Genomic DNA, 19234 nt, shown 5'->3' with positions numbered 1-19234 from the left:
CATCAACAGCTGTGAAGTACGGGATTGGTAGCGTCATGTTGTACGGGTGTTTGCCTGCAGGAGGAACCGGCACACTTCACAAAATAGATGGCATCATGAGGAAAGAACCTGATGTGGGAATACTCAAGCAGCATCTCAAGACATCAGATAAGAAATTTGGTATAAATGCTTCCTCCGAAGGGAAAATTACTTTAAGCATACACCCTAATTGGTTACAAAGTGGCTTAAGGACAACCAAGTCCATGTTCTGAGGTAGTCTTCACAAAGCCGTGATCTCAGATCCATAGAAAATTTGCTGACAACTTGCAGAATAAAGACAATCTGGTATCCTTAAAAAATGATGGACTACACTCATACTTTTGTTACTTTCAAGAAAGTCAACAAAATAAGTAGGTCAAACTCTTTAATAAAGCACTTTTAAAAGACACACAGTCCACAGAGTAGTGTACAAAAATGTTAAAAACTATCATCTTAAAAAAAGTCCAATCAATTGACATCAACATTTTCGGTGAAACCAAAACGTTTATGGCAAACTGTTACGGACTAAAATCCCCTGACCCTGCCTAGGCAGTAATACAAGCAGGTTTGAACATCTTGGAGGTGTGAAACAAATAATTTCTCTAGTCCACTGAACAGGGTATTGCAGTAATCTATGTAGAAAATGGTGCTGAAATTTAGAAATGTCCCCAAAAGAAAGAAACATGAAAGGGAAGTAGATTTTATGTGCAAGTAAAAGCCCAAGGAGGAGTCAAATGTTGCATCAAGATTGCAAACACTAGATTTCTCTGTTGAGCAAAATGAAGGAGGAGCTTGACATAATTCTGGTGGTGCTACATTCATAACCCCAGTCCAACTGGCTTTTAAGCCAAGATGGTTTTGACCCAGTCAGTAACTAATCCAGGTTACATACTGAACTACAGGATGTGCGGACCGGTAAACCAGAGAAAAGAAATGAGCTAACTTCCGCCGAAGACCTTCAAAATAAAGCATAATAAACAACCCTAACAAATGTAACCCAAAAAACAAGAGAGTTAACTATTTGCTATTAATTTGTCAACCTTATTTCTGTACTGGCCATTTATTTTACTTATCCTTATAAAAGATTTTAATAGTAGTTTGTTACAGTATCAAACTCCCATCCAATATCTAAATTCATTATGAATCTCTTACCTTTAATTACTGGTGATATAAATTATTTTCCAATGTCTGGTTTTGTTCCTCTACCTCCTAACACTGCTGTTATTTCAGCTCTAAAGAAAACTGGTGAAGACCCAAAAAAACCTAAGTATTTACAATCCTATTATTATTCTACCTTAACTTTAAAAAAAATATTGAAAACAAGACTGTTGCTGCAAAGAAAGAGAGATGCACTCGCCTTAGTAACCATGATCTGAAGGGTTCAGTCTGGTTTTCAGCCACTATTGTACAGAGATGGCCCCTGGTCAAAATTCTACATGATCCTCTGACAGAACCTAACCCAGAACTATACTTGTGCTTCTTGAGGTTGCATCAAAAGTTCTGCTTTTGATGCAACATTTCATGATATTCTCATAAATAGCTTAAAACATACTTCTTATAGCTAGTATGTGCAGTGAAAAAACTACAGATCACAATTTGACAGTGGTGTTCCCCAGGGTTATGTCTGTGGCCACTTATGTTTATTAGGAAATATACATTTTCATTATATGCTGATGATGCAACTCTATTTACAAAGCCTATTTCCACTCTCCTATGGTCTTCTTTTATGAAATTAAGTCATGGTTTTCTGGTAACTTTCTTAAACTAAACTGTCAAAACAGAGCATCTTCTTGTCGGAATGATGCCAATTTCCTCAATTTATCAAACTGTTTAGAGATTAGAGAGTGTTAATCTATCAGGAGAGATAGACTGCTGTCTCATTTACCACATAAATCTTTGCAAAGACTTTAATTGGTACAAAACACAACTGCTCAGGTTATGACCAGAACTTCGTCTGTTTAACATATTACCAACAACTTCACTGACTTCATGTAACATTTCACTTTGATTTCAAAAGGTTCTGCTTTTCACTTGTCAGTCTCTTCATAACCCGACAACGCCATTGCTCTTCAATCTTCTCCACTGTCGATCCTTCATGTACCCTGACTTTCACATCCTCGTTTCTCTGCTTCCTCTCCTGACCACCATGAGTTTCATAGCTTCTGCTTTCCTTTTCTTTGAAGTCACATTTACATTTTGATTCTTTCTTTACTTTTAAAACCATTCTGTAAACTGCTTTTTGGAAGTTGCTGTAGGACATTTTTTAGGTTCTTAAAATGCACATTTATTATTATTATTGGCCTAATTTAGTCTATGGTTTTTTGTTCATGTTCCTTATTGCTATTCAGAGGAATTAAACTAGACAATAAAGCCATTTTACAGTTAATCCTACAACCAAGTTCAGTTGAGCCAATATTAGGAATGTGTTTTACTGCCAGTTTTCAGGCCTTTAAGGCTTCATGTGTGTCTGACAAACAGATGCTAACAGTGAAAAAAGCTGCACAGTCAAGTTATGTCTTGTCTTCTTTCACCTTCGTAGATATTGTTTATGTGAACATCTGTAGACATGCCTGTGATTAGAGGTATGGGTATTTAAAAATGGTAACTGCGAATATACATGCTTTTAGTCTAAAGAAGGGCAATGCATCAAAGTCTTTGTCCATATAATAAAACAATGACATTTTACCTTGTGTGTGCATATACTTTTGTTACAATTTCCCCCTTTAGGTACAGGCTCCAACACGTTTTGCAAAGTAGAAAACAGGCTCATATTTCTATCCCAAGGATGCTTATTAACACTTTTCTACTTTCACAAAAAAAGGATTTGCACCTGTTCGCATGCCTAGCCCATTTCGTCACCTAAACATGAATGCAGATTGTTTTTGTTACTTTCTGACTAACAAACATGTAAAAAATGTTTGAGGCAAAATTCTGACTTGCTTGTGTATTGTGTTGCTTGAAAACCTACAAGAAACCTCCTGCTCCATTTTAACCAAACCTGAAACTCTGGCATTCTCTGCAGCAAAGAAAGAAGCTGTCTCTACATGACATACCCTGACAGAGGCATGTGTAATTGCAGGCTTGTTGAGAAACACAGTGTGACATAAAATCAGATTTAACCCTACATTGCTAAAGTATTTCCAAAAAGGGTTTTCGGACTCCACTACTATTATCCACAAAAAGGAGAAAACATGGAACAGTGATGAACCTCCCCAAGAGTGGCCGACCTACCAAAGTTACTCCGAGAACATTGACGACTCATGCAGGAGGTCACAGAAAAACCCACAACAATATTTAAAGGTCCGCAGGCCTAAATTGCCTCAGTTTAAGTCAGGGTTCATGATTCAACAATAAGAGACAAATTGCCTCCATGGGAGAGTTCCAACCCCAAAACCAGCACTGACCAAACAGAACACAAAGGACCATCTTACATTTCCTAGAAAACATCCTCATGATCTTCCAAGACTTTAAGGAAAATATTTGTGGACTGAAGAGACAAAAGTGGCATTTTGTGGAAGATTTGAGTCCCGTTACATCTGCCGAAAAGTCAAATCATACCTACAGCCACACATGGTGGTGCTATTGTGATGGTCTGGGGCTGCTTTGCTTCAGAATCTGGACAACTTGATTGGATAATGATGGAGCCATGAATTCTGCTCTCAACCAGGATATCCTGAAGGAGAAAACCCGCCAATCAGTAAGCAAAATTAAGGATTTGTAGTGGTAGTTAAAGTCTGGACTTAAATATGTTTGAAATGTTGAGGCAGGACCTTAAACAGGTCATTCAAACTGGAAACAAAAACAACTTCAGACTTCAGATTTTGATGAATACTTGTGGTACATTCTAGAAAGAGGTAAGGCCAGCCAATGTTTCCTAACCTACTAAGACTAAATGAAGGTGGAGCTTGATTCCCTCGTAATATCTGTGTTTTACCCCATAGGTCCTCAGGCTTGGGCTGTTCTTCATGAAAAAGACACTCAGCAGCCGCTTAGAAGCCATTCCTGATTCATCATCTGTTCAGTCCGTTCACTCACCAGGTGAGACTGTTACTTTGATTATAATTTTGGGGCACCTTAAACCAACACAGGTTGGACTGCTTGGATATGGCCAATATTCACTCAAGCTATCATAGCAGTGATCACTTATGACAGAAAAATGATTATTTATGTATATGTTTGAAATAGTACTGAATGTACCAATGCACGTGCTTGTTATATTTTATAGGTGTACCACATGTTTTGTATTGTTGCAATAGTTAAAAATGAAAAAGGTATGGTTTAAAGACAAATAATCATTTAGTTAGTGTAGAACAGATGAAATGTGTCCAACCTTTAGGGTATTACATAATTTCCCCTGTCAAAATAAAATGTAGGGTTGATGCCAGGTTGTAATTTAAAACATCTATTCATGAATGTTGGGCGTTCCTCCTACTCTATTTTTCCCACTGAGCGAGAGTGTGGCCTTCCAGTTCAGTGAGTTTTGTGCCGACACCTTTAATTACTGCTGCAGCAAAGAGGGACTGGGTTGTCTGAGCATAAAAAGCAGTTTGAGTCACATTAGCTTGCAAAGCTCTAGATTAGATTGTTTTATTGCATCCTGACTTCACTTTATTTACTCTTTATTGGTCATTTTATATAGAATTTACTGACTTATTTGCAGCAAGTTTTTCCTTCGACAACCCCCTTTGAAAAATAACGTACCCATAGTGCATGGGTGTACACCACAGGCTTTTAAGGTTGCAGATGTTAGACCTTTACTTAAGAAACCTGTTCTGCATCCAAATGTTGCATAAAAAGACTTAACCTTTTTTCTCACTGTCTGAAATAAAACCAGACTAAACATTTCCTGTTTTAGGTCAGCAAAGATAAGCAAAATTATAAATGACCAAATAATGGCAGAGAAGCTTATCTTATTATTCAGATTTGTCTTTAACCTGTATGACTGGTTAAATGCTTTGGGTTTTCCTCTACAGTTACTGCATGGAATTTATGGTATTTTGAGGCTTTCTAACATTTTTTATAACAAAAAAATATATATATATTTTTTATAACAAAAAAATATATATATATTTTTTTAAATCAACAAACATTGTTTTTTACTGAAATCCCAGAATGAAACCAAGTAACCTAAGCAATAGAGTTACTTCTTGTTTATGTTAGAAATCAGCCTACCTGCATCATGGCCTCCTCTGGCAGCAAACATTCCAGCTCCAGATGTATCTGTAATGTGGTGCAGGGAGGGAGCTTTCCACAATCTCCATGACTGTTTGTCTCCATATTATCCAGCTGGCCTTTCTTTCTCTTTTGTTGCATTAGCAGCTACCACTGCTGTCCAAGTTGTAATTTATGGTAGAAGTCTGCCTTACATACCAGGGTTTAGCCTAGGTTGCATCCCTCACCTCGTCACCAGGCTACAAACTTTCCAGCTAAAGACTTGCTCCAAGGTGTGTTCAGGGCACACAGGGGAAAACAGGTCATATTTATCTCCATTCATCCCAGGGTTTCCTCAATATCTAAACAATTTGGTTCTCTTCTTCATATCTGTCATATTACCTCTGGCAACCTCTTTTTTCCCAGTTTAGCTTCTCACAGCTAGGTTATTCTTGTTTCTATAGATTTTAGGTGCAATATTTATAAAAAAAAATTATTTGCCAAGAGGGATTTAGAACAAAAAATGTAAACAAAAAAGGTGAATTTTTTTGTTGCAACCTGCGTCATCATGGTGGACTGATTGTGTACACCTGTGAATCACACTCACTGCAGTTACTTTGCTAACCACAGGATGTCGCTGTAGGCAAACATACTAACAGGAAGAACTAAATAAAACAAACCACCCTACCCAGATAGCAAATATGCTGCAGTTTTTAATGACAGCATTGCAATGGTTTGACTTAAATTTATATTTAAATACAAATTAAATGTCAAATGTAGAGTTGAAATGCTAATTTGCATTACAACTAAATTCTAATTTAAATTCAAATTGAAATCTCAAAATTTCTATACATATGAAACTTGGATTTGAACTTAAACCTGATTTAAATTCTATAATTGTAGTAACACATGCTTTAGCCCAAAGACAAATTTGCAGTTAAATTTGAAAGTAAGTTGAAATGCCAAGTCAAGTGCAAAGTTTGTCCTTTTATGCATTTTCAAAGAAAATCATGCTTGTTGAAGTTGTCACAATCTCTACTAACAGTTCATTGGTTTACCTAAGAAGTCAGGATAAAGGCACTGGAGTGATCCATAAAGTCAAATGTCAGACTCCAAAATTTAAAGGTGGTAAACCAGCAAAAAGGTGAAAACCAAAATGGCTGTCTCACAAAGACAAGTTGCTAAGGGATTTCTTTTAAAAGTCAGTGCTATGCATGTGTTTTTCAATGCTTTATTCTGGTTCACTGTAGGATGAAGAAGCTGATTCTTGACGTTGACACTGGAGTTGATGATGCTCAGGCCATCATGATTGCCCTCACTGCTCCAGATGTGAAGATTCTGGGGATCACCTGCTGCCATGGCAACACTCCTTTGGATAATGTCCTCAAGAACACCCTGCGTGTCCTGAAGGTCTGCAACAGGCTGGATGTAAGTCGGCACAGGACATCTGTTCGTGTGGTTTGTTTGCATTGCTGGATGTTTTGCAAATACATGCTCTGTCCGACAGATTCCAGTTTATAAGGGTTTCTCGAAGCCTCTGCTGGCCAACAAACAGCACGCGTCAGATTATCATGGAAAAGATGGACTGGGGGAAGTCCCAGATCCAGATGCTCCAGGTGTTGAGCTGCTGCAGAAGGAGAAGGCTGCAGAGGCGATGATTAAAATTGCAAAGGCAAATCCTGGAGAGGTGGGAAAGGAAGTTTTTAACACAATCACACAAGTAAATGCAAAACAAGGAAGTAAAACAGCAAAATGTTTACTTTTTAAAGAAAATATGTAAGCTCTGAGGCCTTATTCTCACATTTTAAACTGAAATGCCGAAATGTATTAACTTTTCTATAATAATTTGACTAACTGACACGCACCAGTCATTTCTGCCTCAAGCTGCACATCTTATTAAAAATACTCATAAAATCATATTTATAATGCATTAAGTGCATTAAGTCTGCTTTTGCTGCTTGCAGGTGATCCTTGTGGCTACCGGACCCCTAACTAACCTTGCGGTCGCTGTGCAGCTGGACCCTTCCCTCCCAAAGAAACTGAAGTCACTCTACATCATGGGAGGAAATACTGAATGTGGGCTGATTTATGTTTTGTTCAGTATTTTCTTTTTCTCATTTAATCATTTTCTGTAGATTTGTGAGGTTTATCCCCCTGCTGTAAATGTGCTTATAGCGCGGGGTAACACCACAATGTGTGGGGAGTTCAACTTTGTGGCTGACCCCGAAGCAGCTTACATTGTGTTGGACCGCTACACCTGTCCCACCTACATCGCCGCGTGGGAGTTCAGCTGCAGGAGCAGCCTCCCATGGGTGAGACCTAAAACACAGACAAAACAAAGGCCTGCAGGCCTCACTGATCAGTGCAATTACACATAAGTAATGAAGGATAATATTTACTTTTTTAACCACACAAATTTTAACTGTCCCAATTTAAACTTTCCTAACAATCTTGAAACATAATTTTCTCAAATTAAATCCACAAAAGGTTAGGAAATGAGATTGCCTACTTTGTTGGTGTGACAAGTGACAGGAGTAATCAGGAAGGCCTAATCAGCCAATCAGATGCAGACTCAAGGAAACATGTAGCCACATCGTTTTACACAATAAAAAAAAAAAACAGATTCTTTTTTTTACTACTTATTTCTAGGATTTATGAGGACACATCCAAAATTCCAGCAGCACTTTTTTTTTAGAATTAAACGGGCCGTGAAGACATAAAAAAATTTTTGGGCTAGCTTTAAGAAGTTTGGCACTGATATTTTAAAGGGCCTTGGTAAAAGCAGTCAACCCTTGTGGATCCCTTTATTTTGTCTTTGACCTGTGCCCTTTGGAAACAAGAAAATGCTCTTTTAGAAATGGCCATATTAGTAAGATGTATCAACCTATTCCTTTTTCCAGTTACAAATGAATGCCATTAATAACTTAATTTTTAACTTCTTATCCTTAATGAAGTATTTCTTTTGAGAGAATACAAAAATCTAAATATTTTCCTGCGCCTCAAAGTGTTGTGCCAATACGTTAACATACAGTGGTAAAATTTCCTATGATTTTAAAAGAGCAAACACAGTTTTTTGATAATAAATATCCATTTACCGTGAATAAAGTGATTTTTTTTTCACATAATTATTCAAATTTCTCTAAAAAATAGGTTAAAAAAAATCAGAAATGCTGCCAAGGTATGTAAATATGTGAGCTGTGTTAGGATTGAAATTGTAGGTGGGTGCCTATTATCTGAGCCTAGGAGTGTCAAAAATAGACAGCAACATTTTTCTGATAAATAGCTATTTTTAGACTGATAGATTTACAGTACTTGCAAAAAGGTCTCCACCTAGTGGAAAACAGTAAAGACACAACTCTGAAGGGATTTCAACTGCAGGGAATGAGAAGGAAAACTAGAAATCAAATTGCAGTGGTAACGTATTTGAAAAATGCATTTGATTTAGATTCAGTAGTATAAAGAATCCACAAGGGACACAGATTCCTCTCTTCAGTTTAAAAAGCATTTGAAAGACTGGAACAAAGAATAAGAAGATTACAATTAAAATTCACCCAAAAATACACAACCTGGTCAAACTGCATGCCATTTGCATCACCAAAGCCAAAATTAAGCAAAAGGAAAATTAAAAAAGGAAGCCAGAAGTGTAAAATGTGTATGAAATGTCATAGATGGAAACAGTTAACTGTATTTAAATATTTACTTTCTTGAGTCTGATTTACCTTTCAGTCTTTCTGCGATGAGTGGCTGTCCCTAAAGACAGAGAAGGCTGCTTTCATCAGAAAGATATCAAATCTTTCAATGAATGTAAGCTCAGTATAATGTGACCCGTTACCCACTGTTTGCAGCTGCTATGTTTTCTTTAAAACCTGCAACAAGATTCTGGTTCCCTGTTTTGCAGAAAGCTCGTTCAGCTGATTATCAAAAGGAAATCATAGCTGGAAAAGGCTTCAACCCTTGCGACGTCTTTGCGCTCGCTGCTGCGGTCGACGATGGATTCATAACAGAGAGTGAAAAGGTGAGCGTCTTTTACTGTCACTGGTCCCAGTTTTAAATCCAAGCGGAGTTAAAAGTGATTCCTCCTGCAGGTGGCGGTGACAGTGGAGCTGGATGGGAAACACACCCGAGGCATGATGGTGCTGGACTACATGGAGCACCTGAAGAAGGACCACAAGGCCGTCATCATGAAAACTGTTGACCTGGAGAAGCTGAAGAAAATGTTGTTTAAGGCCGTGAAGTAGAAATATCACGATGTGACATGCAGAAAAAAATACTGAGCATCAACAAATTCTTAAAGAGTTTATAGTGGTAACATGGTGAAAGGGGGTAAATACATAGCACACCATTTTCAGAACTTTACTTCTCTTCTACTTCAGTTATGCATTTCTTGTTGTCCTATCACATAAATACACTGAATTTCTATTTGTAACTTTAATTCGGAGTTAGAGGAACATTTTATTAGTGCCACAAATTTCCAGTTCATTGGACCTCAGAACATTTCAAGGAATCAAGAATTAGACTCAATGAAAGCTCCTAGTGCATAATTATACCAGGATACTAAGGAAACCGTGGGGTACTAAAAACCTTTTGATTCATTTTTTACTGAACTAACAATGTTAGTATGGAGGATGCAGTGCTATATCTGGCAAATAAACCCTTGCTCTAATACACCAGCTCAGCCAAAACTGAGGCTGAGTTATATTTTTTGTGTCTATAGATAACGAAGATTGATCATAAACTCTCATTTCAAAGGCTTCTATTAAAAAACACATTCATTCATGTCCGTGTTTGAGGTATAACCGTGAATGAGCCAACTCCATTGGCCAAGAGACCATCCCAGGCGTGAATGGTCTCAGGATGCCGTGATTGGACAACACATGGCTCATAGTCTTCTCCAGGCAGTTCTGCTTTCAGATCTCCCAACAATCTAAAGCGGGCTTCATTGGAGAAAGTTTGGTCCAGTCCTCTGCCGGCCAGTTCTGGGTAGTTATTGCAGGATGTCCGTGGTTCCTTTGCTGCCTTCTGAAAACCAGCCTACCAAACGCCTCTCCCTTCCTGCCCAATAAAACACTCCCACCTGCCATGTCTGACGGAGCACTGCACTAAGTTTGATTTGGGTGCAGCCTTACTAGCGGTAATATCCTTGCATGTAAAACTATTTTGATGCAAATCAACAATGACAGCACAGGTTTCCTTGTCGGTTCTGCTCTCTTTGTTCAATCAGAATGCAAGAGAGGCATCACCTGCCCAGTTCTCAGCAACCACCCCCTCCCTCCCCACTGAGGAAACCATAAGATCAATTAAGTGATGCAATCGGGGCTTTCAGTCAATGTGCAAATGAGTGTCTAGCAATAAAGTGCATTCTTATACATTTTGCAATAAATTGCACTTCATTTGCTAGTGTTTATAGCAACCTAGAATCATTTTACATTGCTACCATTAAAACTGAAGCAGTAAAGTCTGTTAAAGCAGGATTTATGTCAGTCTCAAACTATTAGCAAAGACTGTAATTTAAATTCCTACCTGGTACAAAATACCTAATCTTTTTATTTCTTTTTACCGTTCCAACTATTTTCTATAGACTTAAAGGTTTATTTGTCATGCAGGGATACTTTAGGTCTATTACATTGGGCGCCGCACAATGGCAGCCCACTGCTCCCTGTAAGGGATGGGTTAAATTCAGAGGATAAATTTCATTGTAATGTACATGTGCAATGACCAATAAAGATGATTATTATGATTAATAGTTGTATATGTTTCATAACATTAATTGAATGTAGAATTAAAAGTACAAATTAGTTCATATTTAACAGGTGACCTGTTTTTATCCTGCATAAACGTGTCAAATTATGATGCTACGGTGCATCTACCAACTATTCCTGGCCGTTCTCTTTTTGTACTTTTTATGATACAGATTTATTCCCAAACCGAAAATATATTTGGGCCTTAAAATCCTGCACACGATACCCCATAATGCCAAAGTGGAATGAGTTTGTTTAAAAGGTATGCTAATGTATTACAAATAATAAAAAAATTTAAAAAAAGCATGCATGTTAAGTATTTCCACCATGTCTGTCAGGCATCATCATGATACAGGAGTGCAAACCTTACGCTCAGGGTAAGATATAGAGAAATCCTTCAAGAAAACCCTTTGACTAAGATGAAGACCCAATGATTATTGCATTCTGTAAACGTTCTTGAGTGGCCATACCCAGAAAAGAGAGTTAAACCTAATTGAAAATCTCTGGAAAGCCCTAAAAACCCCCCTGTAACACTGACCAGTCAACCTTACTGAGCTTGAAATCATCTGCAGAGATGTCAGAAAACACCCCAAAACAGGCGTGCCAAGCTGGAAGAGACAAACCCAAGACTTAAGGTTGTGATAGTTGTCAAGGAGGCTTCAACAAAGTTTTGAACAAAGACTGTCAATACCTATGGACAGATTAATGCACGTATTGCTACAACATAAAATGTGAAACAAGTGCAGTGCTGCGGATACCTAATGGATGCACTGCAACAGGATTTTAACAATGCATCTGCTGTTCGATTTTAAAGGTTTAAATTAACGCACCGATACAATACCACATGACATTCCAGAGATTTAATGTGAACAGGAATATTACAGAAACATGAGAAATCGCCTGCAGAAGGTTTACACCAGCAGTCTAAGAAATGAACCAACTTCAGAAAAACATGGGGCTTTTTCTCTCCCAAGCATCCAAACTGAGGTAGTTTAAGTTAATAAAACCCTTTATTGAAAGTGCTTTGGAATGTACACTTGAGGAAAAAAGAAACAAAAACATCTGCATCCCATGTGTCTCCACATCAACAAGCAGGATTATAAAGTGTTTTTTTTTTTTTAAACTAAAAGAAAACATGTTTTTCTTCAAAAAGACGCCTTTCGGTTTATATTACAACCTGTGATAGAAGGTATCCGTCCCAATTTTCTGCAGGTAATCCAAACACTTCACTGTTAACCGACTGGAGCTCGAGTTCAACAGAAAAGCCGACACAACCGCAAGGAACCAGCTCAGCATCAATCAAGCCAGAGTCCCAGTTCTCCAAGAGTCAGCCAGAGGTTCACATTCAGCTAGAAACAGATTCATCCTCACACAGATGAATGTCTGAAGGCTGTTTTTTTTGTTTGTTTGTTTGAGTCCGCCTGGAACCAGCTAGCGTCCGACTTCAAATTCTAAAGGTTCCTACTTGACTCTGTACTTGTAAAACCAGCAGAGACCCTGGGTGAAGTTCCAGCCCAGAGATATGGAGAGGATGTAGAGGAGGCCTAGCAGAGCGAAGGGGTAGAGAAGCACCACAGTGTTCGTCAGGAAGGGTAGAGCTGTAACGAGTGAAAGACGCGACAGTTATACAGCAGATACTACTACTACTATCCCACATTTGAAGACCAGTATAATGTAGTGCACACAAACACATAAGATCTGACCTTTCGTTTACATTTAACTCCTCTCTTTCAGAAAGAGAAATCCCCAGAGAACGTTTTTGTTTCCTGCAAGGCAGATTTAAACAGGGCATCAGACTTACCGTTGTAGCCTAAGAAGGTGATGTAGAGATAATAACCGATGGCAACGAGCCACAAAGTGTTCCCAACAAAGTAACCCAGGAACCATTCTGAGTTTATTACCACAAGATCTGTGAAAAAAACAAAACCCACATTACTACATACAGAGACTGTCTGCAGCCCTACACTGAAAGAAGCAAGAAGCAGACACAACATACTCACGGTTGATAAAGAAAAGCTGCAGAAAATGCAGAATGACGAGAAGTGGGTAGAAAGCATTTAGGTGAACATCAAATGCATAACCCCACTCGACGTCAAAGTTTCTGCTCGGGTGTTTCAGCAGATATTTGTTGCTGATAAACCTGGAAAAGAAAATAATTCAAACTCAGTCGGTCTGTCAGTGTTTTTATTTAAATATTTCTGTCAACAGAGTAACTCACCACATAACGGTTGATATGAGCAGACCAACGCCTATGCAGTCGACAAAGACCACCCACAGCAGCAGTTTCACAGTCTCCACGACTCCCATGTCCAGGACAAGACCAAAGCCTATCGTTGATACTGCAAAAACACAGGAAGCACACAACAAAATGTGAACAAAGGAAAGCTAATCACATCATTTTTGGTCTCAATTTATAAATCAGATACAAGTTCAGGTTTACCACACAACCAGATGCTGAGAAGGACCAGAAATGCAGGATCATCCCTGGCCCACTGGTCTTTGGTCTGTTTCCTGTAGTGGAAGTTGCGGTAGACCCTCTGCGGCGAAGTGAACAGGTAAAGCATCTGCCATATGGCGAACTCAAAGTCCATTTGTCTGAAATAGAGCAGTCGCCGCAGGTATTTGTAGCGCTTGGCGCCTGCCGTGTGACGTGCAGCGTCCCTGGGGCTTGGGTCGCCGTTACTGTGCGGCGAGGTGGTCGGCAGCATGGCGCCTGAATACAAATCAGAAAATGACAGGTTTAGAAATACAGTGTGCCATGCATCATTGGTGTTTATTCAGGACCCAGTTTAGCATCCGATGCAGTACTCTTACTAGTAAATGTAGTTTGTGTGCTCAGCACTGAGATTCCCTTGGTAAAGGTTTCAGTTGACATATGGGTTAAAGTTATGCATCTAACACCTCTGTCTTGGCGTTGCTGAATCTCAGTACTGCATTTGACGCCGGTGATCATAACATGCTGACTGACAAACTGAAACAGATGGCTTATTTGGCTGAAATCTGAATTTTCAGTCCAGAATTACTTTGTGTCATTTTTATTTCATGATCTCTTCTGCCATCATCTGCTGGGGAAGCAGCATCAGGGCCAGGAACCTGAAAAAGCTCAACAAGCTGATAAAGAAAGTTGACTCCATTCTGGAGATCATTGTACAAAGAAGGATTCTTCATAAAATGAAGAACCCTGAGCATCCTCTTCATGAGACTGTTGAACAACAACAGAGTGTCTTCAATCAGAGGCTTCTTCAGATCTGCTGTAAGACGGAGCGCTACAGGAGATCCTTCCTGGCCACAGCCATCAGCATCTACAACGGCTCTTTGAAGAAACTTGCATAATATGAGCTACAACAATATTTGATTTCCCTTTGGGATAAATAAAGTAATTTTGAATTTGGTAATCAAAAACCTGAGCGAATAAATATCTCATGCAGGACTCCTAAAGGCTCCATTTTTGGGTCACTTTGATTCATTATTTACATGCTCCCCCCTAGCTCAGAGTATGAGGCACTATAATATCTCTTAACCATACATATGCAGACGAAAGTAGACACAAAGAAGCTAAAGACCAAACAGCATGCTAAAAACCTTGGTGTTTATATGGACTCAGATCTACATTTTAACTTCACATAAAGTCTATTACTAAAAAAACATTGTCAGAATAAACAATTTCGTCTTAAAAAACAGGACCCAGCAAAACTGAGGCATACTTTTATTTTCAGGAGCTTAGATGACTGGGGCATGGGGCCTTCATCGGTCCTCAAGAACAACAATCATGTAGCTGCAGCTCATCCAACATGCTGCCTCCAGAGTCCTGACCAACATCAGTAAAATGGATCACATCTCAGGTTCCATCAATTTGACCATTAATACAATTTTAAAATCCTAATGGTCCGTAAGGCCCGGAATGGTCTAAATATAATTCAGAGCTGCTTATCAGGGAAGAACCATGTACAGGTCCTTCTCAAAATATTAGCATATTGTGATAAAGTTCATTATTTTCTATAATGTCATGATGAAAATTTAACATTCATATATTTTAGATTCATTGCACACTAACTGAAATATTTCAGGTCTTTTATTGTCTTAATACAGATGATTTTGGCATACAGCTCATGAAAACCCAAAATTCCTATCTCACAAAATTAGCATCTCATTAAAAGGGTCTCTAAACGAGCTATGAACCTAATCATCTGAATCAACGAGTTAACTCTAAACACCTGCAAAAGATTCCTGAGGCCTTTAAAACTCCCAGCCTGGTTCATCACTCAAAACCCCAATCATGGGTAAGACTGCCGACCTGACTGCTGTCCAGAAGGCCACTATTGACACCCTCAAGCAAGAGGGTAAGACACAGAAAGAAATTTCTGAACGAATAGGCTGTTCCCAGAGTGCTGTATCAAGGCACCTCAGTGGGAAGTCTGTGGGAAGGAAAAAGTGTGGCAGAAAACTCTGCACAACGAGAAGAGGTGACCGGACCCTGAGGAAGATTGTGGAGAAGGGCCGATTCCAGACCTTGGGGGACCTGCGGAAGCAGTGGACTGAGTCTGGAGTAGAAACATCCAGAGCCACCGTGCACAGACGTGTGCAGGAAATGGGCTACAGGTGCCGCATTCCCCAGGTCAAGCCACTTTTGAACCAGAAACAGCGGCAGAAGCGCCTGACCTGGGCTACAGAGAAGCAGCACTGGACTGTTGCTCAGTGGTCCAAAGTACTTTTTTCGGATGAAAGCAAATTCTGCATGTCATTCGGAAATCAAGGTGCCAGAATATGGAGGAAGACTGGGGAGAAGGAAATGCCAAAATGCCAGAAGTCCAGTGTCAAGTACCCACAGTCAGTGATGGTCTGGGGTGCCTTTGTCAGCTGATGGTGTTGGTCCACTGTGTTTTATCAAGGGCAGGGTCAATGCAGCTAGCTATCAGGAAATTTTGGAGCACTTCATGCTTCCATCTGCTGAAAAGCTTTATGGAGATGAAGATTTCATTTTTCAGCACGACCTGGCACCTGCTCACAGTGCCAAAACCACTGGTAAATGGTTTACTGACCATGGTATCACTGTGCTCAATTGGCTTGCCAACTCTCCTGACCTGAACCCCATAGAGAATCTGTGGGATATTGTGAAGAGAACTGTTGAGAGACTCAAGACCCAACACTCTGGATGAGCTAAAGGCCGCTATCGAAGCATCCTGGGCCTCCATAAGACCTCAGCAGTGCCACAGGCTGATTGCCTCCATGCCACGCCGCATTGAAGCAGTCATTTCTGCCAAAGGATTCCCGACCAAGTATTGAGTGCATAACTGTACATGATTATTTGAAGGTTGACGTTTTTTGTATTAAAAACGCTTTTCTTTTATTGGTCGGATGAAATATGCTAATTTTGTGAGATAGGAATTTTGGGTTTTCATGAGATGTATGCCAAAATCATCCGTATTAAGACAATAAAAGACCTGAAATATTTCAGTTAGTGTGCAATGAATCTAAAATATATGAATGTTAAATTTTCATCATGACATTATGGAAAATAATGAACTTTATCACAATATGCTAATATTTTGAGAAGGACCTGTAGATCCCTCAGGTCATCAGAGGTCTATTTACCAATTAAAAGTCTTCTCCATGGCTCCTCATGCTATTCATTTCATTTGAATTTAAATGTATTTTTCAATACTTTTTTAAAGTATATAATTCTTGCTTTTCTTGTAACTTTCTTTAAAATGAATTATGTTGTTAATTGTGCCATACAAATAAACATGCCTTGACCTTATAATAAAACCTCATGTTTGTACTTTATTATGAAGATTTATACTCCTAACAATTTTCCAACTGCAATAACAAGTATAGCTGTAAAAATTATGGGATGCTTGATTTGATGAAGCTGCATCTTAAAAGTAATCCAAATGGACTATTGGTGATTTAGATACTAAGGATATATAACTACAAATCTAATAAAAATGTACTGCTATCATGGAGATTGAGCTCCAAACCGGTCCACAAAGATATCGTAATATAATATTTCATAATATATATGCACCTTAATGTAAAATACATGTCTACCTCTGCACTGTGACTCAGATACCATTCAAACATTGGTAACTATACCAAATAAAAACGATTACTAAGGAGCTAAGGAACTACAACAGAGAGGTGATGCAAGCTCCAACTGCTACATGTACAATGATAAATCAACCCTTGAAAATAATAAACTATTCATCATATATATATGTACACCTGTTAAATCCTTTGTTGGTATCAGAATATCCTTATTTACAAACCATAAAATATTAGACCTAGTTTTTATTTTACGTTTAACACTAGCTACCTAGCTTGATGCTAACAAGTCTGTAGGTTGAGGAGGACTTATCTAAGTTTCGTCCATAACAGACACCACGCTGACATTTTAAATAATAAAACAAACTCTTTTCGTAAACAAATGATTACCTGCTTTTGGTTTAATCCTTTTCGAAATGGAACAACTCTCTCGTAGCTGTTTGGAAAACGCTTCCTGGACTGTCGCGAAAGTGCACACGTAGAAACTTCCGGTAAATTCCACACTTCATCATGGGAAATGTAGTCTATCTTTTCTAGCCGTTCAACAACCGTGATACCTCATTTTTGAAAAATAATAAAGAGTTATTTGTAAAATCTGATCCGTACTTATTAAACAGATGTGTTAAAAACTATCAAGGGTTCATAACAGATTAACTGTTGCATATTTGCCTCAAACTTTGAAAAATCCGGAATAAACTAAACAGAGTTTGGGGAGAAACTGTTGCACCAATTTCAGCGTAATACTATGAATCTCAGAGACCTACACACCGGTCAAAACTTTTCTCATTTTTACTATAACACATAATACAAATTCCATCTTTAATACAAACAAATACAATGTGCAATAACGGGTATAAGTGTGTATACCTTTAAAATAATACTTTGTTGATATTTTTTGGATTCTTGTTTGGTAGGAATCTATTAACATCCCCTATCTTAAATTACCAATATTAGATCACCCTATCCTGCAAAAGTTGTCTAAACATTTTAAATTGTGAAAACATCTTGCGTCACATTTAGTTGTGGAGTCTGCCTAGACCATTCCAAAACTTCAACCTTCTAGTGTTGTTGATTTGGACCGAGCCAGCCCCAGGCAGAAGCAAACCAAGCCGTTACTTAGGGGCCCCAAACTATCATTGGGCTCCCACAAATAACCGAATATTAACACATACCATAGAGTTAACATTTTTCTTTTTCTTTATCGGGAATAAGGATACATTGGATTTGACAATTTCAACATAAATATAATAAACAATTTTAAATTGTTTAACATTTAAATTTAAGATGTAAAGGAAGTGGCAAATTTACTTTGTAAAAAGAATTAGAATAATCTTTATAGTTTAATTGTTGCATTACCATAGTTACAATCTGATGCAACGTTTATTAATCTTTTCTCTGTGTTTGAGCTTGTTTGTTCACAAATGCATCTTACCAAATATTGACCAATTATCCCCGAATGCTTTTAAGCTGGCTGCATGGTGGCACAGTTAGTAGCACTATTGCCTTGCAGCAAGAAGGTCCTGGGTTCAATTCCCAGCTGGGGTTCTTTCTGTGTGGAGTTTGCATGTTCTCCCCATGCATGCAAGGGTTCTCACTAGGTACTCTGGCTTCCTCCCACACTCCAAAGACATGCCTGTTAGGTTAATTGGTCTTTCTAAATTGCCCTTAGGTGTATGAATGAGTGTATGTTTGTGTGTTGCCCTGTGATGGACTGGCGACTTGTCCAGGGTGTACCCTGCCTCCTGCCCAGAGACTGCTGGAGATAGGCACCAGCTCCCCTGCGACCCACTATGGAGTAAGCGGTAGAAAATGACTGACTGCTTTTAAGCTCAGCCAATTAAGCTTGGCCCCCTCTAACAGATTCTACCAAATCTGTCTTGAAACACCATTGTGCAAGGCAAGGTGATGTTCGTAACAGGAAGAAGGGCCCCAAATCAAATTTTGCTTTAGGCCCCATACAACCTTGGACCGACACTGGATTTGGATATGCTTGGACTCACTTTGATGCTAAAAAATACTTAGCATTCTCACAGACACCTAAAGGGTTTGGATCTAATCTGACTGGTGTTTAGAACAGTTCATGATTTTATCTGTGCTATTTTTACAGTGTATAATGGTGTGAATGTTATCCTTCTCCTGACTGATACCTTTGTTTCTTTGTAGCCTCTCTTCAAACTATGGCTTCAGCTAAAAGATGCAAATGAGAAAATGTATAAAAATTTTGACTTGGACAGTTGAATTTTTTTCTGGTTAATTAAATTCACATAGCTAATGTTAGGAGTGTA

General features: G+C 38.6%; 2 protein-coding genes across 4 annotated transcripts in view; one reads left to right on the top strand and one right to left on the bottom strand.

The window, feature by feature from the left end:
- The first annotated feature begins 3959 nt into the window (after positions 1–3959).
- LOC124861362 (inosine-uridine preferring nucleoside hydrolase-like) lies at positions 3960–10910 on the top strand. Its single transcript, XM_047355027.1, has 8 exons — positions 3960–4056; positions 6420–6597; positions 6677–6856; positions 7134–7245; positions 7345–7481; positions 8896–8973; positions 9068–9184; positions 9255–10910. Exons 2-8 carry the CDS (start codon positions 6421–6423, stop codon positions 9405–9407), a joined length of 954 nt encoding a protein of 317 aa, XP_047210983.1. The 5' UTR covers positions 3960–4056; position 6420; the 3' UTR covers positions 9408–10910.
- An 842-nt stretch (positions 10911–11752) lies between these two features.
- unc50 (unc-50 homolog (C. elegans)) overlaps positions 11753–19234 on the bottom strand; it is a 72338-nt gene continuing 64856 nt past the window's right edge. Inside the window, exons 1-7 of one of the 3 annotated variants that reach the window (XM_047355379.1) lie at positions 17340–17462; positions 14612–14715; positions 13348–13620; positions 13126–13246; positions 12908–13047; positions 12709–12816; positions 11753–12505 (exon numbers count right to left, since the gene is read on the bottom strand). In XM_047355379.1, coding sequence (XP_047211335.1) covers positions 12369–12505; positions 12709–12816; positions 12908–13047; positions 13126–13246; positions 13348–13615 — 774 coding nt within the window. In that variant the 5' untranslated portion in view covers positions 13616–13620; positions 14612–14715; positions 17340–17462 and the 3' untranslated portion in view covers positions 11753–12368. Of the gene's footprint in view, positions 12506–12708; positions 12817–12907; positions 13048–13125; positions 13247–13347; positions 13621–14611; positions 14716–17339; positions 17465–19234 lie in introns of those variants that run through there. The other 2 variants (XM_047355378.1, XM_047355377.1) reach the window with 2 other exon arrangements.

This window comes from Girardinichthys multiradiatus, chromosome 24 (assembly GCF_021462225.1).
Source record: "Girardinichthys multiradiatus isolate DD_20200921_A chromosome 24, DD_fGirMul_XY1, whole genome shotgun sequence".
Taxonomy (NCBI): Eukaryota; Metazoa; Chordata; class Actinopteri; order Cyprinodontiformes; family Goodeidae; genus Girardinichthys; species Girardinichthys multiradiatus.
The sequence above is the reverse complement of the archived record's forward strand: the minus strand, read 5'-3'. Positions and strand labels throughout refer to the sequence as shown.

What these genes read in the sequence shown, in the direction of transcription:
- LOC124861362 (XM_047355027.1), top strand. Translation starts at nt 6,421, where the DNA reads ATGAAGAAGCTGATTCTTGACGTTGACACTGGAGTTGATGATGCTCAG. An exon ending in CAAAGGCAAATCCTGGAGAG is followed by an intron (nt 6,857 to 7,133) that starts GTGGGAAAGGAA and finishes TGCTGCTTGCAG; the next exon opens with GTGATCCTTGTGGCTACCGG. An exon ending in TATCAAATCTTTCAATGAAT is followed by an intron (nt 8,974 to 9,067) that starts GTAAGCTCAGTA and finishes CCTGTTTTGCAG; the next exon opens with AAAGCTCGTTCAGCTGATTA.